At 51.4% G+C, this 24,359-nt stretch overlaps 8 protein-coding genes across 8 annotated transcripts; 4 read left to right on the forward strand and 4 right to left on the reverse strand.

Moving 5' to 3' along the window:
• Positions 1–26: 26 nt before the first annotated feature.
• On the reverse strand, positions 27–1,387 carry BO95DRAFT_375720 (PH domain-containing protein; the record flags this gene model as incomplete). The annotated part of the gene is made up of 3 exons (XM_025583158.1): positions 27–269; positions 323–1,072; positions 1,139–1,387. The coding sequence occupies 3 exons, from the start codon at positions 1,385–1,387 to the stop codon at positions 27–29; spliced, it is 1,242 nt and encodes a 413-aa protein (XP_025436914.1).
• Positions 1,388–3,436: 2,049 nt separating this feature from the next.
• BO95DRAFT_18647 (uncharacterized protein) lies at positions 3,437–4,235 on the reverse strand. The gene is made up of 3 exons (XM_025580908.1): positions 3,983–4,235; positions 3,796–3,918; positions 3,437–3,689 (listed from the first exon to the last, which is right to left on the reverse strand). The coding sequence occupies exons 1-3, from the start codon at positions 4,186–4,188 to the stop codon at positions 3,569–3,571; spliced, it is 450 nt and encodes a 149-aa protein (XP_025436915.1). The 5' UTR covers positions 4,189–4,235; the 3' UTR covers positions 3,437–3,568.
• A 576-nt stretch (positions 4,236–4,811) lies between these two features.
• On the forward strand, positions 4,812–6,978 carry BO95DRAFT_18375 (glycosyltransferase family 15 protein). The gene is made up of 5 exons (XM_025580889.1): positions 4,812–5,314; positions 5,376–5,777; positions 5,837–5,923; positions 5,978–6,386; positions 6,439–6,978. The coding sequence occupies exons 1-5, from the start codon at positions 5,043–5,045 to the stop codon at positions 6,778–6,780; spliced, it is 1,512 nt and encodes a 503-aa protein (XP_025436916.1). The 5' UTR covers positions 4,812–5,042; the 3' UTR covers positions 6,781–6,978.
• Positions 6,979–8,445: 1,467 nt separating this feature from the next.
• BO95DRAFT_447947 (uncharacterized protein) lies at positions 8,446–11,516 on the forward strand. The gene is made up of 2 exons (XM_025587737.1): positions 8,446–8,566; positions 8,643–11,516. Exon 2 carries the CDS (start codon positions 8,719–8,721, stop codon positions 11,266–11,268), a length of 2,550 nt encoding a protein of 849 aa, XP_025436917.1. The 5' UTR covers positions 8,446–8,566; positions 8,643–8,718; the 3' UTR covers positions 11,269–11,516.
• Positions 11,517–11,931: 415 nt separating this feature from the next.
• BO95DRAFT_457456 (Ran GTPase-binding protein YRB1) lies at positions 11,932–15,821 on the forward strand (the record flags this gene model as incomplete). The annotated part of the gene is made up of 10 exons (XM_025588482.1): positions 11,932–12,201; positions 12,424–12,682; positions 12,754–12,882; positions 12,942–13,008; positions 14,300–14,332; positions 14,609–14,760; positions 15,100–15,245; positions 15,314–15,454; positions 15,532–15,652; positions 15,733–15,821. 10 exons carry the CDS (start codon positions 11,932–11,934, stop codon positions 15,819–15,821), a joined length of 1,407 nt encoding a protein of 468 aa, XP_025436918.1.
• A 1,236-nt stretch (positions 15,822–17,057) lies between these two features.
• Positions 17,058–18,061, reverse strand: BO95DRAFT_468838 (phosducin family protein; the record flags this gene model as incomplete). The annotated part of the gene is made up of 3 exons (XM_025589390.1): positions 17,058–17,073; positions 17,141–17,370; positions 17,423–18,061. The coding sequence occupies 3 exons, from the start codon at positions 18,059–18,061 to the stop codon at positions 17,058–17,060; spliced, it is 885 nt and encodes a 294-aa protein (XP_025436919.1).
• A 1,587-nt stretch (positions 18,062–19,648) lies between these two features.
• On the forward strand, positions 19,649–20,381 carry BO95DRAFT_447955 (uncharacterized protein). Its single transcript, XM_025587738.1, has one exon. The coding sequence runs from the start codon at positions 19,749–19,751 to the stop codon at positions 20,043–20,045; it is 297 nt and encodes a 98-aa protein (XP_025436920.1). The 5' UTR covers positions 19,649–19,748; the 3' UTR covers positions 20,046–20,381.
• Positions 20,382–21,181: 800 nt separating this feature from the next.
• BO95DRAFT_18676 (WD40 repeat domain-containing protein) lies at positions 21,182–22,970 on the reverse strand. Its single transcript, XM_025580911.1, has 5 exons — positions 22,635–22,970; positions 21,801–22,513; positions 21,657–21,746; positions 21,479–21,598; positions 21,182–21,416 (listed from the first exon to the last, which is right to left on the reverse strand). Exons 1-5 carry the CDS (start codon positions 22,750–22,752, stop codon positions 21,396–21,398), a joined length of 1,062 nt encoding a protein of 353 aa, XP_025436921.1. The 5' UTR covers positions 22,753–22,970; the 3' UTR covers positions 21,182–21,395.
• Positions 22,971–24,359: the final 1,389 nt, after the last annotated feature.

Here is a 24,359-nt window from a genome sequence, read left to right on the forward strand (position 1 = left end):
GATTACTTGTTCATTCTTCTCCTCCCTCAGGACAGTCCGGCTGCGCCTGTGGTCCCTGCTGGGGTGGGTTCGAGTTTCTTGCGCGCCACGAGGATACTCTTCAGCGATCCCAGCCATTTGGCCAGCGATTCCTCGTCCGCCGTGCAGAGGCGATAAGATTTCTCTTCCGCGATAATCTGCAGACAGAAATTCTTGGACCGGGACATGGGGTCGATTTCGGCGGCGTCGATCACTTGAGACATCGGGATGATCTTGATGGCGGAGTATTCCTGATGTTGTGTTAGATACCATCAAAGTATTAGTGAAACGAAAGAAGGCCCACCTGCTCATCCTTGTAAAAGCCCAGGCCACTCGGTCGGAGAACTACCCATAACCGCTTCCATTGCCGCATAGAGCCCTTGATCCGAAGACACTGGAGATAGCCGTTGCACACGACCCTTTCGGGATCACGCAGGACCCCGGCGTCGTTGACCCGGCCCGTCTCCCGCGCATTCGAGGACGGTCCCTCCGCAAGGGCCGATGCAGACCGATTATGCGCCGAGGGTGACCGCAGGCGGACGCTGGTGTTGCTTCCAGGCCCGTCCGACCATTCCGAGTACGAGGTGATGTCGTTCGCCGAGTGGTCATGAGGAGAGGCGAAGCGCCTCGACTTGTACGCGGGCGACAGCGCGCCCCCCAGTTCGGGAGAGCTGGGCCGTCCGCGCTGGTCGAAGTCCGAGTGGTCCGTGGTATCGTATACTCGACGCTTACTGCTGGCTGCCGCAGCATCCCCCGGTTTGGACAGCGCCAGAAAAGCCTCTTCATCTTCGTCCATCCGTGTCTCGGCGCGGATGTATCTGATCCAATCCTCGGCCTCCTTGTCCGTCGCGGCCTGGAAGCGGTAGTTCTTGGAAGGAGAGAATATGCCAAAGACGTACTGTCGGTTCGATCGGGGCGACCGGACAGAAGCGACGGCCGTTACTTCGGACAAGGTGATGGAGGCACGGAGGCGGGTGGTTTCTTCATCTTTGTACACGGAAAGAAGGTTTGGGCGGAGGACAAGGTAAGCCGGTTTCCACGAAGCTCTAAAGGCCTAGCAGCGGTATGAAGGTTAGTGTCCTGCTGGTGATGAGCAACCAAGAAAGGCAAAGCGACTAACATGTTTGTGCTTCACACGACGAAACACTTTTCCAGTCTTGATGACTCGGTCGAACTCGAAGCTACCGTTCTCATTGACGGGTGAGAAGGTGTCAAGGTTGACATGACCGTTGCGATAGTGGGTGGGATTTGGGGTCGGCGATAGGAGCGTGGAGGACCTCTGGACTTGACCGTCGGGGAGATGGATCACGGGCGCTCGGGCGCTCCCCTCCATAATTGGGGGGCACGAGGTTGAGATAGCCTGGGTCATGATGCCTCACGAACCGGCCGAGGGGGTAAAAGGGATGTGGAATTCCAAGCCAGGATCAATCTGGTGTATGTGCGACGGTCGCGGGAAAGGTTGCGACGGAGCAAAAGGAGCGTTAGGTTCTTCTATAGTTTCGTGGTGCGCATGTACGGGGGAGACCAAGAAGGGGTCGTCATTTAGATGGTCGAGTTGCAGTCGGAACAGAGGATGTCAAGGACAGAGAGAGTATGCGGTCGCGAACACGGTGAGAGGAGGATTGCTACCGTAAGGCCATTGAAGTTGGATCGAAAGGAGAGTTGGGCGAGTTGAGTTGCAGTGGGAAGCAACGACGATGAAGGAGGGAATGCGGCGACAACAACAATAACAACAACAACATCAACAATGACAGGTATTATCAGCAAGTGGCATGACCCAGAGCTGCACTCCGTCACCTTTCGCTTTCATACATAATACATAGAGAGGGGAAAGAAGAGAAGAAAAGGAAAGCAAGAGAGAGAAGAGGATCAAATGGAAGAGGAAATTCAAGGGTCTTTCTTTTCTTCGTTTTTTTTTTCCTGGTGGAAGGAAAGGGGTATCTATCCGAGAATCTACTACGTACTACCGACTACTGACTCCTACTAGTAGTAGTTCGAGACTTGAAATCGAAGAGAGGGGGTCAACATTTTCCCTGCTTTGCTAACGGGACGCATGGACGTTTTTGCCCTCACTGACTATTCTGTTAGAAGATCATCGGGTTCTAGTCCAGACAGTGTCCAGCCAGTGTCCAGACGGTGTGGGTGGGGGGGGGGGGGCCAATTGTGAGAGTGAGACCTCGACTGACTCAAGCTCCTGCAGTTTCACCTTGAGATGAACCACGAGCAACGTCATCGAATCATTCATCTTCAGGATTGTTGTTGCTTGTAGTTGTGGTGGTTGCTGGAGTGTTTGAGAAGAGTCAAGGGGGGTCGCAAAAGTAAGTTAGTTAACCAGTTAAGCCTTGAAATGTTCCCCTCGTGGGACGCAAAACCGCCCGCCACGCCCCAGTCCAGGGGTTGAGAAAGGGCAGCTGATATCATGAATAATCTTCGTGACGACAAGCTCGTCTTTTGAGTTTCTCCCTCTTGAATTTCCCCGACATTCTTGGTCTATGTCTCCGTAGTTGCAGCAGTGTAAACAATCATCCAACAAGCATTGACTTGCTCGATCCGACCGATGGATGCAAGAATCCTAAGGCTTCTTAAGAATAGCGGAATGCCGGAGTATGTATGCAAGTGCCTTGACCGCAACGCAGATCCCGACGACCCGACATGGCAACACCAGATGCTTCATTCAAGGGTTGAAAGATACAGTAGTCTACATCATGTCCGTCCTTCACAGTAACTGTATGCAGGCTGCGTGTACCTACATAAAAGTTGCGAAGAGACCTACCAACCGACAGACCCTGGATGTGACAGCTCAACGGCGAAGCTTCGGGGTGTCCTCAACTAGACCCGATCTTAGATCTGCACGATGTTCCTTGGCCAAACATGATCACATCTTCCAATCGGACATGCAGATGCAGATACTCGGTACCAGCCTGGAGAGGACTTTTGCTTCCTCTGAGGCAGTCTCTCTCACACACACACACACAGCCTGAGCCGGTCGATAGAGATCTAAAAGGCCACCTTGACAGATCCCCTTAGGGCCTGCTGACCTGGGGTCACGTGTGGGTCCGTCCAAGTGGACACTCAGGGTTCTGGATGCATAGATTACCGGTACGTATTACCACCAGGAGCACCACCAGCCCACTGTTACCATACGTGACAAGCTCAGCCGTGTCGGCCCGAATCCCGCCGGTTTTCCAGATCAGGAGAAGGTTCATTCACGGGCTCATGGAAGATGGATGGATGGATGGTGAGATAACATGCGACACCAGCTGGGAAAACGCGACCTGCATGAATCAGGTTGCTGTTGAGCTGAAGCTCACGGCTTTTCATGAGACGAGACTTATACTTGTTGTCGCGGTGACTGCAGGCACAGTTTCATTCCTTACTTACCATGTACTGTACACACAAATAGCGAGGGTGGCCAGCATGTCTGATTTCGGTCGATGGCTGTTCATGGCCTGGCTGAAAACGTAACCCACCCACACCATCTATCTTCGACTGGGTTTGACCACTCGCACAAGCAAAATGGAGGGGAACGTATTGTTCTTGTACTTGCCGTTCAAAATGGACCTGTCGAGCCTCTGCACGAAAAAGAAGTCGTGTGAAGGTCGGGCGTCGTCAGCCCCGGAAACTCTATGCGGCTATTTATGCTCTTAGGGAGTCGACACGACATCGTGGCTCTTTATATTGCAGAGCGGTTACGAAGTTAGCCTGCATCGACCTCTGACGACAGCTGCGCCAAGCCAGGTAAGAACCGTGAGAAGGGGCGTCCCAAGATGATCATACCCAGGGTACAGTGTCGCAAGACGTAAATAGAAATTGTACTCCGTAGAGACTGGGTTGATGTTGATCGCGAACTCAAACTGTTTTGCAAGATCGAGCGGCGACTGGCGTCTTCTGTCGACGTGTCTTGCAGGTTAAGCTTAAGGGTCTTCTGGTCTTCTATGCACCCAGGGGGGCCACGCTGCCTTACCCGTCGCAGACCTCGACTCTTATCCAGAAAGTGGATGTTGGTGATTCCACTGTGAATTGTGATCTTGATTGCTGCGGGTATAGCAGTAGAAGATCCAACAAATGTTTGCCATTTCGATGACCAACTAATGTGGTTGATTGATGAGAGAAGGTATCAGATAGGTAAGGTAGGGAGTAGTTAAGTAGAGTCGATAGCGAGGTCAGCATTAGTATTTTCCCGCCTGCAATTGCTTGATGCTGGCTGGTTGTTTTCGTTGGCTGGCTGGCTGGCTAAAGAGGGGGGGGAAAGCCCATACTTAGTGGTGAATGAAAAGGGACGGTCTTAATTACCAGATGCGTACAGTATTTATCGTGTCCACCAGGCCGCGACTCCCGACTAAATGGGTAAATTACCGTCTGGAACCCGGAAACCGCTTGCGCCTCCTTGGACTTGGCGGAAGTTCCAAAGCCATTCCCATCCCCAAATAATCCTGTCGAGCCTTCATTTCAATTCGGTTTGCCTCCCGCTGCTCTCGGCCTTCTCCTCCTCCTCCTCCCCTCCCCCCCCTCCTCCCTCCTCTTCTTCCTTTCCCCAGCCTCAGTTCAAACCCGCCATCTAGATTCATGATCCCGTCTACTGGTTCCGTGTTTTCGGCCTCATTGCTGCGGACCACTGTCCTTCGCGTTCCTGTCAACCTTCTCCCCGCCCAACTCTATCTCGCCGACTGAGAGGGAAAAGTTCGCGAAAAAGGAGGCTCTCCTCCGGCCGCTCTTTTTTTCTCATTTCGTTTCGCTTCGCCAAACCCGGGCATCCGACCTCTCTTCTCGCTATATTTATTCTAATTGTCTTTCGGGTTCTTGTCAAAGACGCTGGCGGACGAACGCTACACACCTGGCTCCCCTAATCACCTCCCACATCACTTCTCGCGTGTGCGGGCGCTTGCTTTCTATCACCGAACTCCACGATTACAAATTGAAAAGCGGTTCTGGCTCTGAGAATAGTTGCTGCTGAGTGCATCGGGCCTCGATAACGTTGCCCTCGACTGGTTTCTTTGGGTCTCCCGCCTATACACCTGGTACCAATGGGCCTCGTTCAGCGGGTCTCAAAATGGTTGCCCTCCACGCCGAGTCTGCCCCTAGATGACTCTTCGCGCGAAAAGGGCCGCAACCTCTCCAGATTCGCCTTCTTCAGACGGAGAATTCGGCTAAAGGGCAATTCCTCGATCTCAATACCCCTGGGATTTGTTTTATTATTTCCATGTCTTGTAATAGTTCTTATCCTACTCCTTTTTGTTCGACATCCTTCGTCTCCTGGGGGTATCCTGATTCCCGCGGGCACTCCGCCTTCGATTAGGTGGGTTCTGGAAATGGCTCTTCTCTGTCTACTGTCTTTGCTAACCGCACGATCACCGCAGAAAAATCAGTGAGAAGTATGATAAGGTCTTTGCTACCGGCTGCCTTCCCGTGGAAGAGCAGGACTCCCCTCGCGCAAACGCCGCTTTTGTCGTCCTCGCCAGGAACAAGGAACTGGATGGTGTTGTACAATCTCTCAAGTCGATTGAGAGACACTTCAATCGCTGGTTCCACTATCCTTATGTGTTCCTGAACGATGGCGACTTCGACGATGATTTCAAGGCCACCGTCAAGAACTATACGAGCGCCCCTGTGGAATTCGGAAAGATCGATGACTCTATGTGGGGATACCCCGACTGGGTCGACCACGAGGTTGCCAAAGAAGGTGTCAGGAAACAGGGTGACGCTGCCATCATGTACGGTGGAATGGAGAGTTACCACCACATGTGCCGCTTCTACTCCGGGTGAGTCTCGCTTCTTTCTTCAAGGTCCTTTCTTATACTAACTCGGGTTGTGCGTATAGACATTTCTACAAGCACCCCCTTCTCATGAAGTACGAGTGGTACTGGCGTCTTGAGCCCGAGATCAAGTACTTCTGTGACATCACCTAGTAAGACGACGGCCTGATAGATCGCATTTGATGGAATGCTAATGTCGACCTCAGTGACCCCTTCGTCAAAATGGCCGAAAACAACAAAACGTATGGCTTCACTATCGCCGTCAAAGAGCTTCGCGAGACCGTCCCGAACATTTTCCGCTATGCTTCCGCCTACAAACGCAAGAACAACATGGAGTCGAAAGGTCTCTGGGAGATGTTCCTCGAGAAACCGGAGGAAGAAGAACAGAAGCCAGAGGAAGTCAAGCAAGAAAAGCTTCCTGAGGAGATTCTTTTGAACGAACCCGGCGAAAACACTGTCCCCGACATTGACCCCGAAGCCATGGAAGGTGAAAAATACAATATGTGCCATTTCTGGAGTAACTTCGAGATTGCGCGCCTGGACTTTTTCCGTAGCAAGGAATATGAGGAATTCTTCGACATGATGGACAAGAGTGGTGGTTTCTGGATGGAGAGAGTATGTGCCGTTCCACTTTCGTCTTCCCGTTCTTGGCTAACTGATTTTCCAGTGGGGTGATGCGCCGATCCATTCGCTGGCCGCCGGTATCCTCTTGGGCCCTGGCGACATCCATTACTTTCGTGACTTTGGCTACCGCCACACCACCATCCAGCACTGTCCTGCGAATGCCCCCGCCCGTCAACTTCCCCGAATTCCTTACCTGGAGATGACGACCGATGACGAAAAGGCGCGCTTCGAGGAGGACGACTACTGGGCCAACCCGGACCCCGTCAAGGAGAATGGCGTTGGCTGCCGCTGCAGGTGCGACACCGACATTGTGGATGTCGAGGGCAAGCAGGGCAGTTGTCTCGCTGAATGGGTAGACGTTGCTGGAGGGTGGGCATCTCCTTAGACTCTGATTCTTGCCCCTTAATGTTCGCTGTATAATCTTCGCCTCCTCGTTTTCGTACCTACTTGTTCGACTATGAGCATTATTCGGGTCGCCCTTGGAGTTATTTGCTTGAGAGCCTGCATGTTACGTTGGCTGTGGGTTTCTGGACGGCGTTGCACGGATCTGACGGCTTCTTTCCATGGAAGACGGTGTGACCATTCTCATCAATCTTGACAAATTCATCTAGCGTGATTCGTATACTTCCATTTCGTTGGGATTGCCGCGTTCGCTATAAAGAGATCCGAATGTCACTGACGGTCTCGTTATGAAATGTCAGAAGAAGCCCTCGGTGAAGACTCGTTGGCCAGGATGCTATCCACTCCGTTGCTGCACGGCGGACTTCTGCTGAAGCTTCTCTCATACTGTGAGCGCAAGGCTCCTCGAACGCTGGCGAGAACCCACTGCGCGCTTTTCCGTGGGCCTTATGACATGACCACTTGCTTGATGTTCGTCGATAGGCTGTCCTTTCCCACCATGTCTATTGGGGAACCCAGGATGGCAGAGGTGAGCAACCACCCAAGCTGGTCTTGAGGCGCTTCGAGGGCGAGTGAGACCGGGTGCATCAGCACTGATATGGCAGACAGATTGCCATGGATCCATGTGGCCTTTTGAGGGTCACCACCTAATAATAAATACCCTGTCGATGTCTCTTGTCTTATTCCCTTGTTCCTTTCTTTCCTGCTTTCTGTCCCGATGCTATTCAGGAAGTATTCTGGTTGTCTGATTTGTTCTCCCCTTTCCCCTTCCATCATCCTTTCCCCTTGACTCTTCTCAATTCACTCATGTCATGAAATGTACATACCTCATAGTCACTTATAACATCCAGTGGATCATACCATTCTGATCATGACTCCGGTAGTAGTTGTTTGCAGATTAGTAATAAGGAGCTGTGCTGACTGTCGGACGGAGATCTACAAAACTACCCTTTGGGACTAGTCACCTGATAACGGATGGCTTATCAGCAGCGCAGGCAGTTTTGCTCTCGTTCCGGGCAGTTCCTACCCTCGGAGCTGACACGGAGTATACGATGGAATTGATCCAGACAACCCGAACGAACAACACATGATGAGGTAACCAACTGTTCGGTTGGTTGAATATTCCCAGGCTGACGAGTAGTACGTCCTCCTATTAACTAGGTAGCGAGGAGATTGCTCCGCCTGACCGACCCTTCATGTCTTACTACCGCGTTATCCTTGTCATGTGCCCCGCGCATGATAGCTTGCCATCAGCCTGCCACTGCCACTGCCACTGCCACTAGTTAACTTATCATTCATCACTCTATCACTCTATCACTCTATCGCCCCTACTCTCGTATCAGCCTGTCGACCCCTCATCACTCTTCCTTCTTCAACTTCCCCCTCCCCTCCGAATCCCATCTGGTCCACCTTGACTGCCGTAAACCTCAAGATTTGCCAACTTTTGCCTCGCAGAGTGAGAATCACTGTTTCATATTGAGATCTCTCATTTATCCAGTCAAATGCCCATTCACATCTAGTTAGTCCTTAGGCACCCAAGCCGCTCTTTCTCCGCCCGGACCCTCGGGAACAGCACCCCAGTATCCACCACTTACTACTACTTACTTGCCCCCCCCCTTCCCCACGCAAACGCAACGCAACGCAACGCATCGTCGGGTCTAGTTGTTCGTCGGGCATCTGCCTATCAGGCTGAGGGATCTCGAGGAAGCTCTTCGGAACAAACTGCCCTCATAGTAGTTTCTGACCGCTAGAGCTCCTCTCGTGAAGTTAACGTATTTACTCCGCTGACTGTTTGTTGTACTTATTCTTGGGCTTACCCGTTGTCCATTGTACTCGACCGCAAAAAAGCTTCCGCTCTGCAACTTACCTAACACACTACCTCATTTTCCTGCACCTGTCTCTATGACAAAATCACACTAGCATCATGACTGACCCTCCGGAGCCTTCTTCCAGACGTTGCCAGAACGACTCGGCCGCTGCTCCACCTCTGCAGTACCCTACGTTCCCTCCCTTGAGTGCTTCTGTCGAAGAGTGGCTATCTCGATCGAGGCCTATCAACATGACGTCAAATCTGCCAACCACAGACCAGACCTCACGGTCACTGAGTGAGGGCTGGGCCACGATGAGCGTCTCCGATATATATTCTGAGGATGGTACCCGCTCGGAACAGACCGATATGGGGTCTCTGATCGATCAGACTGGTCCTGACGATGTGGCCAGCCTTGACGAGACCTCAAGCAACAGTGAAATCGATGCCAGTGATGATGACGGATACTACGGTGAGAATTATGAGTCGACGAGCAATGTGTCGGCCACGCAAGAACTGTCTTCTGGTTTCCCTTTTCTCGGGACCTCGATCGATAATAGTAGCCTCACCACCCAAACTGCTTTCCGCCAGTCGACCGAGTCCATCGAGTTTGCTGAGCCTGAGAGCTGGCCCGAAACCGAACGCGTAGAATTGAAACACACCATTCGGGTGTTTGAAGGTCTCGAGGCAGCAGCATTGAAACAGAAACTCTCTAACGCAACCCAAGACTCAACGCTTACAGCTACAGTGCAACAAACCATGACGAGAAGATCCTTGGACACAGACAAGCCTTTCCGCGTGCTCTACATTGGCAGCCCGGACTTCCGAAATCTCATCCTGGATAAAATTGGAGATGTCCTGGTGGCAAGCTCTCCCTGTAGCAGTTACGAAAGCAGTTCCACCGAGTCCTCCAGGTATCATGTGGTCCCAACATCCTTTGGTGCCGGGGCGATCCCTAATTTCGCCGAGCTCCTGCCCATTCATGTCCAACTTATCGTGGACGAATGTCTCGACGCCTCTGCAGACAGCCAGACTGACAAGCCCAGCACGATCACCTTGAGTCTTAAGAACCAACCTCCATATACGTCGAAGTGGGTGGGTGCCGACTATTGCATTTCTTCTCCTGTGGAGTGGACCTTGCCCGATATAGCCATCATTTTCCTAGCAACCACCGACAGCAACAAGGACACGGAGACCCAGAGGCTGGCTCGCATCTTTTTGGAAAGACACGGCGTGCCCACAATGGAAATCTCAGAGCGCCCGCTGTGGACAATGTCGAGGGATCCTGTTCCCGTGAACCGCCACAGTCTTCACATGTGCCTGGAATCGCGTGATCCAGTCACTGGAACATCTACACTTGTGAACAGGTATCCGATTGACATCAAGACGTTTGAGAGCATTGCGCCCAGACAGCTCAATAGAAACCTGGCTTCTCTGGCAACTATATATCCGCGGAAAGTTTATCAGGTTCCCCCCGAGTGTCCAAACGAGCCTCTAGTGAAACGAGCTCTGAACGCCGTGGAGCACACATGGAAAGTGACCCCCATCCCCTTCAGCAATGGAAATCACAAATTGGCGTTCTTACTTCGCTTGACTGTCCTGTTTGCTGCCGCCGTATTGACTATAACTTTTGGCCATTTTGCTCTCCGGGCACTTATCTTGTTTCTTACCCAGTATTTCGCACACTCTGGAGTCTCCAGCGCAGTCACAACTCAATCTCAGAATATACCAACGGCCAGCGGGTTCGGTCCGGATGGATTGTTAACCGTGGTGCCGTCGAATATAGCTGATGTTCAAGCCCAGAGAGCTCAAGCTCATGGCCGCTCTTCGTTGGAAGATTTTATGGACGGAATTCTCTCTCCGAATCCGCCCAGTGAGGGGCCCAGCGAATTTGAGTTTCAGGTGGTTGGCGATTGTCATCTTGCCATCAAACCACCACATAAATCTTTCATTGGCAGGAAGGGTCCACGATTTAGTGTCCAGGTAAAACGAGATGGCAAGCCCCTCGATTACGAACTTTCGACCTTGTTCGAAGGAGTATACACCTTGAAACTAGAGCGAGCCGATGCCTATGGGCTGGTGGATGTTATAATCACCTCAAACACCAGACCACCTTTCACACAGACCACTTCTGTGGACTTTGGTACACCATGGCTGAAGATTCAGAAATGGAGACGAGCCGCCCATGCCATTTCGTCACAGTTTTTGAAGGAATTTGGCAGCGCGCAAACGGGCCTGTCAGAGGCATACGAACGTATCTGCACCGACCTCCAGGTGCTCATGGGTGACGTCGTCAAGAAAGCCCATTTTCTGCGACGAGAGGCGTCCGCGCTACATGACTCGGTGCAACTCTCCCATGATACCAAAGAACTGGTCCTCTCGAAGTCGGCGCAGCTTACTCAAGTTGTCAAACGTACTGCTGTGCAACCTCTCTTAGCCGCCTCAGCCGCATTCCAAGGTCACACTGAAAGAGTCAATAGGGGAGCCAGGGAAGTTATGAGTGGCACATGGAACAGGATAAGTGCTTCTGCTCAGGTGCTTGATCTAACGAGCATGAAGACGCATATCCGCAACGCAAGGAAGTGCCAGACTTTGAATAAGGCGCAGCAGAGGGCCAGGAGCCTCATGAAACGGAAGACTTGCCGGCAGACTAGATGTGCTAAATAAGGAGGTCGAACAGCTGGACTGGACTCTGGGAGCTGGAATCTGCTTCTTGTAGGTAGTACACTAGCTACAATTCTCTCGTTTTATTCTTCGTTGGCTTTTGGGTTGCTCGGTTTGGGACGTTCTCGGCGCATGGTCACGTATTGAGGATTGTTTGACGCGTGGATCTGGATCCTGGGAATACTGGTAGGCAAATGTATCCGGGTATTATCTAGTTGATATTGATACTGATCAAATATTGACATTGACACTCGTTGACATTGAGATTGAACATTAAAGCATTAAGTGAGTGTGAATGGGCAACTGTGGACCAAGAGCCATAATGGTTGCAGTACTGTTCAGTACTACACAGTGGACTCACCCCGCGGTCCCTTTTTTTCTTTTTCAGGCGCGGGGCAGGCAGTACTAGGTAAGGTGGCGCTAGGTGCCTAAGGCTCTGAGGCAAGAAAGGTAGCAAGCCAACCTTCGAACCCACCTTCTTTGGCCGACCAAAAACATTGAATCCCGTCCATATTTTCCCACCCCCTCTTCAAACTAATAACTTCATCCTCCCATACAATCTTTATTTTCCCCTCTATTCTCAGGTATACTTCCACCTGTATTCTTATCTCAAAACCTTGACCCGCTCACTTTCTTCCGCAGAACTCTATCCATCCATCCACCACCATGTCTGACGTCGCTGAGACCAAGCCCGACCCCACCACCAGCGCTCCTGAGGCCGCTGAGAAGCCCGAGACCACCACCACCGAGGCCGTGGCTGAGGAGGCCAAGGCTGCTGCTGAGTCTGCCGCTGAGACCGTCAAGGAGACTGCCACCAAGACCACCGACAGCGTTTTCTCCATGTTCGGCGGAGGTCCCAAGAAGGAGAAGGTCGAGGCTGAGGATGACAAGGACGAGCCTTCTGGCTCTTCCAAGGCCCAGAAGGCTGAGGAGGAGGTGAGTCAATACAAAAGTTTTTTTTGGTGGTTTTGGGAAGAATCACTCGTTGGCTGGGCTTGCGGGTTATTGTTCAGGCATACCCCGCTTTCGCCCCTCCATGGCGGAGAGCTTCTGTGTCCAAATCTTTGTTTTGTCTCTTCTGATTTCTATCGCGCGGGGAACCAGTTTGACTCGATCGTGAGATAAAGCCTTTGACTAACTAGTCGCTTGCCTCAACAGGACGAAGCCCCCGAGTCCCCCGATGTCCACTTCGAGCCTGTCATCCGCCTGACGGAGAAGGTCGAGACCAAGACCAACGAGGAGCTGGAGGAGCAGACTTTCAAGATGCGTGCTAAGCTGTTCCGCTTCGACCGTGAGAGCAAGGAGTGGAAGGAGCGTGGCACTGGTGACGTGAGACTGCTCAAGCACAAGGAGAACCAGAAGACCCGCCTTGTGATGCGCCGCGACAAGACCCTCAAGGTCTGCGCTAACCACTACAGTGAGTTTTCGCCTCGAGACTGGAGCGGAGGGTCTCCATACACGTTCCAGGTGACTGATGCTTTGCTCTAGTTGTTCCCGACATGACGCTTAGCGCCAACGTTGGCAGTGACCGCAGCTGGGTCTGGAACGCTGCCGCCGATGTCAGTGAGGGCGAGCCTGAGGCTTGCACCCTGGCCATCCGTTTTGCCAACAGCGAGAGTAAGTCCTGTTCCCCTTCTGAGTGTCCCGGAAACGGTATGACTAACGCATGGTCCCAGACGCCAACCTGTTCAAGGAGGCTTTCGAGACGGCACAGAAGGAGAACGAGAAGCTTCTCAGCCAGCAGTAAATGCGGGGAATTCCAGCAACTTCGAATCTTCCCCCTCCCAGCGGCAAAGTGATATAGAGGGCTATCTTTAATGCACATTTCGATCTCTCCTTTGCACTACGAATTTGATGTGGACTTCTTTTTCGTCATTTACCTCTCTCATGCCCCCGCACATGCGGATTCACTTTCCCATAATTCCCATCGACCCTTATTTCTATCTCGTACCTTCTTCCCCTTTCCCCCTTTCCTTGACACGATCTGTATTCCTCCGTCCGTGAGGAGACAGAATGATGAGGCCGGCTCTGCCGAGCTTCGGAGTCGATGCATGTACAGACAGATTCGACGTGGTTTGACCCCGAGGTTGAAAGTATGTCCTCTGGCGAGTCGGCAGTAGATAGACACCATTTCCCCCAAAATACACGTATGACATTATGAAGTAGAAACGCTGGTGTTTTGGTGTATTGGATGACTTTGTTTTCCTGATTTAGGGTGTAAGCAGGGTGTGAGATTAAATGGATCTCTGAGTGTGGAGGGGTACTGCAGTGAACAGCCCACGAAATTGCAGATAAGATGGAATGAAGTGCGAAGAAGATGATGACTTATTCCGGTCTGATGGGGGAGTCGCAATGCGGGAAAGTGCAGTGCAGAGAGTCCAGTAACAGTAACTGAAAGGTTATAGTAGGTTAGTAGGTTGGTACTCGAACAGTGAGCAGTAAGTAATCAGTCAATCAGTCAATCAGTCAATCAGTCAATCCCCGCGCGGAAAGCTTCCCTCCCACCCAGCTTTCTCTTGCTACCACTTGTGCCTTTATCACCTTAGCACCTTAGCACCTTAGCCTACAGTATCTCGTCACTTAACTTCAATTGAGAGTCAATCTCAGTTAAATTTGCAGTAACCCTGAGGAGTAAGAAAGCGAAAGCGAAAGCGAAAGCGACAGACATTGCAGCCTCGATCAGATCCCATCCCGGCAAACACCCGACCTCAACTCCGCCTTGATTCGTCGCGCCTGCTTGAGCCCGATTGCTCTCCGTCTACTTCCTCCCAAAACAACCAGTCTGCCACCCACCCCCAGAGGAAGGGATTCAGCCAAGCTCGCCATCCACTCAATCCCTAATTCCCTATCTCTCCGCGCAATCAACTGAAGCCTATTCACAACGATGCCCGACGTGAGTCCGCCGCCTCTTCCGTTCCTGAGCATTGCGAGCGAGCGAGCCATTGCTCGCTCTACTCGTGACGCGCGGACTGGACCCCGGACAAGACATTAATTGCAGCGCGCTGACCCAGCTCCTCTTCTTATAGGTCAAGAGAAATGTCCGTCTGGTGACGGAGCAACATATCCTGTACGTTCCTACACCTTGGCCTCTGTCTGGTCTTTACCTGAGCTTAGCTCGGAGTCATCACCACCACCATCACCATTCAACCATCCTCTTCAGCTCCCCGTCACATCGCAGCCACCTCAACATCTCCCAAAACGTGATTACCACGTTACATATCCGAGCAAGAACGCGCTCGCGCTTCCGCTGTCTTTAGTCTCATTAAAGGACAATATGTGAGGGAGCTAGTGAAAGTGCTCGAAGGGCTAACCAGACTGTTTCGCGCCCGCGCGCCCTCAACAGAAACAAAGACTCCGGCGTCGAGGGATTCCCTCTACGGTCATGGTCAATTGAAATCTACCTGGTCAACGACCACGGCGAGCAGGTCCCCGCAAACGTCTTCGACAAGGTGACGTACACACTGCACCCGAGTTTTGGCCCGCGGGCTGTTCAGAGTACGTTCTTTGCTTTTTCACTTTTCTCTTAAGGGGAGTTTGTATTTTCCGAACTGGTTGGGTTTCTTTCTCGTCTCATGATTCCCTCATTCACCTGGTTTCCCGCGTTTGCACTTGTGTGTCTGTATGTGCATCGTGGAGGAGGGGGTGTTTTTTTCTTACCCTTAGCGGCATCTGCAATTATTGGGGGCGGGGGGTTTCCTACTCTTAGCGGCCTCTGAAAATTATAGGGAGAGGGAAGTGTTTGGGGCCAGAAAGAACCACCCAACATAGGATTACTGCAAAACGAGTTTGTGGTCCCATGGACTGGCTGACACGCGTTTTGTTTTGGGATGATAGCTTTTAAGAATCCTCCGTTCAGAATCTCCGAGGAAGGATGGGGTGAATTCGACATGCAGATCGGCCTGACTGCCGCCGACAAGGAGCATTTCGTCACCCATGACCTCAACTTCGCGCAGGCGCGCTACGAATCCAAGCACGTTATTGTGAGTGAATCCTGGGTTGCTCCTCAGGGTTGAGATTGGAAGACTGACCTGGGTTGTCCCCGAAACAGACCTTCAAGAACCCCAAGCCTGCGCTGCTAGCGCTACTGCGTGAATCCGGCCCCGTTCCTGGCGACGAAAACGGAGTCAAGTCGAAACGCGCCGCGGGAGGCGAGGAGGGGTCGAAGAAGAAAAAGAAGACGGAGAAGAATGTAATTTTCCCTCGTTCAATTTGGTCCCATCTTGCTGGCTTTTGTTGTGATCACTCGACTAATTTGTGTTAATATAGGTCGACATGGACAAGCTGGCCGATGGCCTCCAGCGTCTTGGCGAAGACGATCTTCTCCAAGTGGTGCAGATGGTCCATGACAACAAGGCTCCAGACTCATATACCAAGAATGATGTTGAGCGTGAGTTTCCCTTGCTCACCTTTCTTGTGATTTCCTCGGACCGGCAACTAACCCCAACCTGATGGATTTATCATCGACAGAGGGTGAATTCCACGTTGATCTCTATACCTTACCCGACAACCTAATCAAGATGCTCTGGGATTTCACGCAGGAAAAAGGTGCTTTGTGATTTTGTTTTATTTTGTCGGGCTCTCTCTCTTTTCTCCTATCTTCCTTGTCTCTCTTCCGACTACCATTTTATTTTATTTTCCCCTCTCTCTCGTCCGAATTCTTCGTGATAAAACAAAACTTAATCATACCACTTTTCTGCGTTGTTTGATCCCGTGCAACTTTCGGTCTTGTCTCTGGACCTCTGGACAAACCCACATATGTGTCTGCATGGCTTGGCTTCTCCCTTTCTTGCGAAAGTGGGTGGGCTGTTAGGAGTCGTGGCTTTGAAGCTTTGTTTTGCTTTTTTCGGCGAGAAGACAAAATCTTTCTGCCTGTCTGCTGGGGTTTAGGGTCGGTAAGAATACATACACTTTGTCTGTGATGGGATGGGGAGGCTCTGGGTTGGCTCTGTGATTACTGGATGATTGTGACAGGAAGGGTCGGGATATGGGACATGGGATGATAGGATGCCATTCCTTCACAAGATGGTCAAACTTTATGGTGTACGGTAGGCTACGTGATTCGGGCAACTGGCTAGTGCTTGTACTTCATCTTCCTTACCTAGGTATAATCGGAGGTCTGGACTGTATCGGAATCTTGAGGGGATTGCGCAGCAGGTATAGATAGATCGCCGGAGTAGTCTGGAACCACGACTTCACTCCACTACATATACTATGTATAACCACTACACTGCACTACTTATACAGATAGTGGAAAGCCCGTCAAACTTGATCTGGATATGATGACAATGATGACGATGATGATCGGTGATTAGAATAAAGTGGATAATAATACATAGCCAGAGCCAGAGCCATAGCCATAGCCCTGAGATTCGACTGCGCGAAGGACACAACTACCAAACCAAATATGATGACGCAGACATCCCAAGAGAAAGTAAACTCATATCGTGACGAGAAAAAAACCATGGAGGATATCTTCAAGCTCAGGATAAAATCAAATCAAGACAAACAGTAAAGTAACCCTGACAACACCATGACGAATTCTATATGCGAGCCCGGATTTTGAATTTGTAACATGAAAAGAAAAAGGAGTAAAACGCCCGCTGTGGTGCATTGCGATGCTTGGATTGAGGATGGTGATGTGGTGTGACGTGGTGTAGTGTGGTGTGGTGTGGTGAACGGAGGTGGGTGTGTCGAGTTTAAATTGAGATGGAGATTGAATGTGAGAGGACATGTGCAGCGTAGCGTGAACGTGGATCGGAATTGATCGTCAGATTGAGATTAGTGGTGTTGCTTTAGAGGATGCGGTGCCTGTCCATGTTGATCGTGATTAGTATCGAATATTCTCGGAGATGGGTAAGGCGGGAAGACAACGTACATCTTCAACAAGTCCTCCAGACTGTCGGCACTCAGACTCCGCCCCTTGGGAATCTGGCGCATGATCTCGACGATCGTGGCGAAGACATCCCCGTCGCGGTACGCCAGCAACGCCGGGGCCTCGATGTTATCCATCTCCGCGATTTCGTGGTGCAGCTTGATGAAGTGAACGGTGGGTTGGCGGCGAGCGATGGTGTTCAGGCAGTCTTCGACCAGGGCACTGGGAGTGGACTTCCCAGAAAGTTAGTTTCGGCCATTACAACCAATAATCAGAGAAACATACCTCCGGATCATACAGACAGACGACGACCACCGTCCCCGAAGTGACCTTCTCAATGGCATCCAGATACCCAACGGCATCCACGTGGTCGACGGACCCATACAACCGGCGGCGAGGACTGGGCTTGCGGAGCGTACGGGCCTGCATCTCCTGCATGCGCGAGGTGCGCCACTGGCGCAGAAACCGCTCCTCGTCATCGCTGCCCGAGGACCCGTCAGGCGGGGAGGAGTTGTGCAGCAGCGTGGCGTCGTCCGTGGTGGACTTCATCGAGTAGTGGGGTCGGTCAATGCCGGCGACGCTCAGCAGGGTGCGGCGGAAGGAGGATTTGCGGGCACGCTCGAAGGCCTGGGCGTCGGCGATGACACCCTTGGGGCCTGTGTTGGCATCGAAGGTGGCATTGGGGATCTTGTAGGTACTGGTGTTACGAGAGTGCATGGCAGAGGATCTGTGGAGGTCGTCGTCGTCGTCGTCGTCTGCGTCGGAGAAGTGAGGGCGGCTGTGGTCTTCGTGATCGTTATCGTCGGAGGAGTGATCGGAGTCGTCTCGATCGGAGTGATTGTCTCGGTCTTCAGGGTGAGTCGAGAACCGGTCTCGATTGTTCTGGAGGAGTTGATTGAATTCTTCTTGGGCGGCGGATGACATCTTGAAAAAGAAGAAAAGAGGAAAAAAGGGACCAAATGTCGGGAGGGTATGCCGGGTGTTTTAAAGGGAATGGGTCGTTGACCAGAGGAGTGAAACGATGATATTCTTAGAATGGGGGGGGGGGGGGGAGGACGACTTGGGCTGTGCCTGGATCTGCGTTGTCGTTCCGGGACGGGTTGGAATGGGCTAGATCAAATTCCCACTTTGGATGGTTTTTTCCCTGTGTTTTGAAATTGTGTTTTAAACTTCTGGGATGTTGTCCTCTTTCTGTCCGTGGGTTCGTGTGTTGTCGAAGGGGGGTGTGCTCTGGGCGAATGGGAGAAGCGGAAGAGGGCCGAGAGAGGAGTGACGCCGAATTCGTAACCAACACGCAAGTGGTCAAAGGTCACGTCCCATAGGGCAATTGGGGGGTACGTTTCAGATAGTTTAACTTTCTGGAGGAGGGGCTGATGATGATGGTGACGATGATGATATAGTTATGGATCTTGTCTCCTGGTCTGGGTAAAGAAAGGGAGTAATAGGATTAAGTTAGAGTATGAGGAGGAGGAGGGGGGGGGGATCGGGGCGAAAGGAGGATGGAGAAAGAGGGGGTGGGAAAGGAAAAGAGATGAGGGAGAGATGGAGTGGCCGCAGCCAGTGGCGGGAAGAGGAAAAAAAAAAAAAAAGAGAAAGGCTTTGGGCTGGGCTCTGGATGAAACACGGTCCAGGGGGCGTAGTGTGTTTCAGGGCAGAAGATCAGCCGCAGCAGAAGAAGAAGAAGAACCTTCCATGCCTACCTTCTCCTCCAGGATTTGTCTTCCTTCCGCCCTCCTCCCCCCCCCTACATTCATTAATTTATTTTATTTATTTCACTACATAAATCCATAAACACATGAACTATCACCCTCATACATACCTCATGGTTCGTCCACTTCGAAACACAATCCACCAAGCTTCAGGGTCTGTTTGGAAGAGATGAACCCGTCCCCAGCTTTTCCAGCCGGTTGGAATCCAACGGTTTGTGTATTCGATCAATCCAACTCAGCCCTTTACGGACCCCCGATCCACCCAACTACATCATCAGGTGTTTCACACATCGGGGATGAACTATGTTCGCCGAGTGCAAATGACCAAGTATAGCAACATCGCAAACCACTCATATTCCTCATGCAGTAAGTGGTCAGCAGTAAGCAAAGTACACATAGAAGCACAGTAACTTTTCCGACTAACAGGATCAAAAGTACGGAGTACCGTACAGTACATAAAGATCTGACACGTCCAATTTAAGGTTGCATGTTGCATGCAGTCCTCCGTAGGTACAGGGCAGGACATATCAAACCTGCATACTCCGTAGTTCGAGGCGCATACTTTTCCCACTGCAGATGGGCGCAGCACCGAGCCCTGAGCCCTGAGCACAGCATCCCATCCCATCCCATCCCACCTTCCATCCAATCTAGCAACTGACCTCATACATGAAGGAAATTAAAACTAAGTCCCCTTGAACAAACTAAAAAAACAAAAACAAAAGGAAATCAACAACAACGATCTTCAAACACGAACACAAAACACAACCACTCGAATAACTAACTACATACCAAACAAACGATGGGGCAAACACCCCCCCCCTCCCCTCCTCCACTTCAGAGTCAAGCTTCGGTTCATCCCCCCGCGGTAAAACCGTTCCAGATTTCCATCTAACTCCCGATCCATGGATAAGGTGTGGCTCCTCCTGCTTTCCCTTATTCCCCATCAATTCGGGCAAGATCCATACATAGATTGCCCGATCCCCCTCCCCCTTTCCCAGATACCTACGCAGGCAGTTCATCCGAATTCGGAGAATTCCGATCTCATGATCCCTGCTGCGAGGAGACCACTACAATGGAGAGCCGAATTCCGAGCGTTTGAATACGGAGTCGGAACCGGCCTTCCCAATGGTCTCGAACTCCTCGTTTGCGTTTCTGTTTGTTGCCCGGCCTCAGGATCCACTCGGTGGGAACCGGTTTAGAGGGTCGACTCGGAAGATGTCTCCATTTGGGGGCGGCGCGATGTAAGCTGCGCCTGAGCTGGGATGATATCACTCCATTTGGAAGTACTCGTACTGCTGGGGTCCACGGTGGATGGGGCTGTATACAAATGACTGCAAAACGAAACTGATCACAAAACATATCTGTCTGTCTTGCACCGGTGACGCCATCATCGACAGTCTTTCTCTTCTCTGCGTCTCTGCGTTACGTTGTTCCGCGTCACTCCGTCTTCAGCCTTTTCCATGGCTTTCGACCACGTCCAATGACCACGTCCGAGGGATTGGGTGGTTGGGTACAAAACATCTCCAGAAACTAGGGCCAATGATTTGTCATTTGTACGAGGAGTTAGTGGCTGCCTACCAGCTTGGTCTGGCTGTGCCTCAGAAGAAACCGTACACGAGTGCCGGCATCAAACCCTGCCATGGGGAAAAAAAGAAACATTTTTGAGCTAGGCAAGACATATCAAAGCACAAGATTCTGGCGGCGAATTACATTCCATCCCATCCGCTCGGCGACACAAGACAAGAACCCGCTGGAAAACACTCAAACGTTCGGAAACTATGTAGGTTGATTAGTATAAGAAAAAGAAACACACAATTCGCAATCAATCAAAACCGTCATGGCCTATCCGGGAAAAAAAAAAAGAAAGAAAAAAAGGTATCCCCTCCTTTTCCAGCCATCACCCAAGGCAAGGAGATCAATGCGTAAGAAAGGAAAAAGGGTTAAGAAGCACAGGGGAAATCGATGCGGAGAGACTGCACCAAGAAAATTCGGAACATCAAGGGTAAAGGACAAATGAAAACGTCACCAGGGTGGTTGGGACAAGGGGAATAAGACGGAGAAGGTGACGAGAAAAAGAATCAGAATGCCTGCAAATCAAATCTTGGTGATGGGCCATATTTGAGCCCATCGTCGCACTGAAGCGTAACAATCCCTCCAGAATCCCAATTATCAACAGCATTATTACAGTTCACCGCACCCGTATCCGAGTATTGTGGTTTTTCGTGGTTGTGTGTGTGTGTCTTGTCTGCCGTCCGGTTGTCCTCCTCACACACCTGCAGTAGTCAACGAGTGACGACAGCACCCATTGCGGTATGTCTGCCACCCTAACTGCCCCTTGGTTTTCGCTTCTTGTAACTGCGCCTGCGATCCGACTAGTGCATTAAGCAGGCGCGGCACTAAATTGCTCCTCAGTGAATAAAAGATTATCGTACAGTGGCGGACATGGAACCTAGTGGCGCAGAAAATGATTAAGGAAACTTCGAATGAGGACGTCACGAAAGACTTGAGACAGGGTATCTTTGCTGGTTTTTTTTGTTCGTTTTCTCGGATTACCAGGCCCACACCTTGAGCTACAGGATGAAATGTCTCAGTAACTTGTGTCCCATCATTGGGGATCAACGGAATGACTTACCAAGGAATCCCAAGATCCGGTGCACAGGCTGATGCCATCGTTGCTGACTCCCAAGCAGCTCACACGGTTCTCGTGGCCGCTCAAAGAACCAACCTTATCACCACGCAGAACATCCCAGACCTACCGGCCTCATTAATCAACCATTCGAGAGTGAATTCATCCTGGATTTAAGACGTACCTTGCACTCGAAATCATCGTAACCAGCGAATAGCAGTCTACCGGACACAGAAAATGCAACTGACGTGATACCGCACAATATTTGATCGCTCTGGATGTTGCGTTAGTGTCCGCTTCGGCCAGGGCAGAAATGAAAATGAAATACCTGGTAGGTGTTCAATTCCCGATCCGCACGGATATCGAACAGACGGCAGGAGGTATCGTCGGAGCCGGTTCCGAAGGCGTTTCCGTCGGGGAAGAATTGAATGGCGTTGATGTCGGACTCATGTCCAGCGAAGGTCTGAACGGCCTTTCCGGTACGGATATCCCAGAGCTTGGCGAAGGCGTCGCAGGCACCGGAAACAAAAATGTTCTGGTTGGTGGGGTTGATGCTGATCGACATGACGTCGCCCAAGTGGTCGGCGAATTCGGTCACCTTAGAACCCGACTCAATATCCCACAGCATACAAGTCATATCTCCCGAGGAAGTGATGATACGGCGATCGTTGATGAAGCGACAGCAAGAGAGATAACCCGAGTGTCCGGAGAGCTCACGCGCGACCCGAGTCGGCCCTTCACGCGAGGAGAGATTGTAAATGGAGCAAATGTTATCCAGACCACCGCAAGCAACGTAGTTTCCGCTGGGGGCGTAAGCGCAAGTCATCACCCATGATGACCGCAAGGGAATCGCATGGACCTTGTTCGTGGTGTAGGCATCCCAGATGATGAGCTTTCCGTCCTGTGAGGCGGAGACGAGGTGGCGGCGATCAGTCGACCAATGCATGGCGTAGATCTTAGCCAAGTGGCCCTTGAGCGTTCGACGGGGCTTCATTCCAATGCGAGGTAGAGTTTCGGTCTGGTTTTGCGCCACTTGGCGGACTGTTCCACGGAAGTTAGTATCCGAGAGGCATGGCATGGTACAGGTTGCGCCCTTCGCGAGCTTTCAGGTCGGGTCACCCGATCAGGGACAGCGACGTCTGTGAGGGAGAGGAATGCGTACGAGTGGTGTCTGCCAGCTCATCCTTTCTGCGTTTGATCTTGTCCTTGAGACCCTCGGCTTCGCGCCGGGCCGCAGTGATCTTGGCCTGCATCTGTTCGCCGCTCATATCGGCTGCCATCTTGACCAAACAAGCCCCTGGAGAGGGTGGGTGTCAATGGAATGACGAAACGGGTCTAAAGAGTGGAATTGAGTTGGCCGAGGCGGGCGTCGGAAAATCCAGGGGACGGGTTGAGATGATCGAGAAAGGAGGGGAGGTGGGAGGGGGGTAGAGGGGGGAGAGGCGCGAGCGATAAAGGGCGCTAGAAGAGAGAGAACGAGAGAAAAGATGGATTAGTGGAGTGGTGAGGTAGTCGGTGGTGGTCGTGGTGGTAACAAGCAAGGTCGGTAGGAGGAGTAGGAGGAGTAGGAGGAGGAGCAGGAGTGGAAGAGAGAGAGAGAGACGGAGAGAGTGAGTGGGAGAGAGAGAGGAGGGAGAACGAGGAGGGGGGTTGATTGGGTGTGGAGCGAGCACACGGCGGAAGCGACCGAGCGAAAGAAAGTTTCGACCCGGGGCAATGGTGAGGTGGTTCGGGCGTTTAAGTCAGCAGGGGTGGTGGAAAAGAGAGATGATAGAAGAGAGGAAGATAATGGCCCGAATGGTGATTAGGGATCAAAGGAGAAAGTGGAAGAGAGAAAGTGAAGAAAGTCGACTCTCTGTGTTGAAAGTGTGAGAGAAAAGGGGAACTGGAACCAGAGACAAGAGAGGGAAAGGCGAAGACGGAGAAGGATGCAGAAAATCCCACCCCCCCAAAAGCACAGATGACGGACAGTAACTTAAGTTAGTAGGTTAGTTAGTAGTAGTGAAGTAAGTTCAAGTTAGTGGCAGACGGTAGAAGCAACTCGGTCATGTCCTGTCTGTCATCAATAGCAGCCCGTGGTAAGAAAGAGCACCAATGATAAGAATGTATAGTAAGGGAACTATTGGGGTTGAGCTGGCCTGGACTAGATAGTAACTACAGGTACTCTCTAACTACCACGGTGTCTACAGAATACAATTCTACATGTATGGTATATATGTATATGTATAGTCAGTAAAAAAAAAAAAGTAAGTAAGTAAAGATGTATGTCAATATACGTATTGGGTAAGAGATGATCCTTCCACCGGGGAAAAAAAAAAAGTGAGAACAATGGAGACTGTGTCCATCTTTCTGGTGATGCATAATAGAAAACCAGCCGGTTAGGGGAAGCTGGGCGACAATAGGTCCTGTACGTACGACGGAGAGACAGGCGGGACTCTAAGAGAGCCTCCTGGTGAACTTTTCCGTCCAGCACTACCGTATACAGTATGTACAGTATGCGTACTGTACATACGATACTGATAGCTGATCTTAGTCTTACGCAACCATACCACCCCGACATCCTGGGTTCGCAGGACACTCCATCATTGATCACAGCCCCGTAAAATGTTGTTTACGAGTCAATTAGGTCATCAGTCAGACACAGTTCGAGGCGTATGATACGGTCGCTTACGCGTAGGGTAATTGATTCCAGGCTTTCAGGGGAGAACTCCCACATCCCAGTCTAGTCTAGGACGGTAACTTCTCCGCTGAGGGCAAGGTACCAAGTTCCGTGGAGGAGTTCATTGAACACTAAGGAGGTGCACCCTGGTCAGGCCGGTGGAGTCAGGCCTGCTGAGTCTCTTCTGGTTGGCCCATAGCTCACAACTGCTCGCCAAGTGGAGGATGT

Source organism: Aspergillus brunneoviolaceus (genome assembly GCF_003184695.1).
Source record: "Aspergillus brunneoviolaceus CBS 621.78 unplaced genomic scaffold BO95scaffold_102, whole genome shotgun sequence".
In the NCBI taxonomy this organism is placed as follows: Eukaryota; Fungi; Ascomycota; class Eurotiomycetes; order Eurotiales; family Aspergillaceae; genus Aspergillus; species Aspergillus brunneoviolaceus.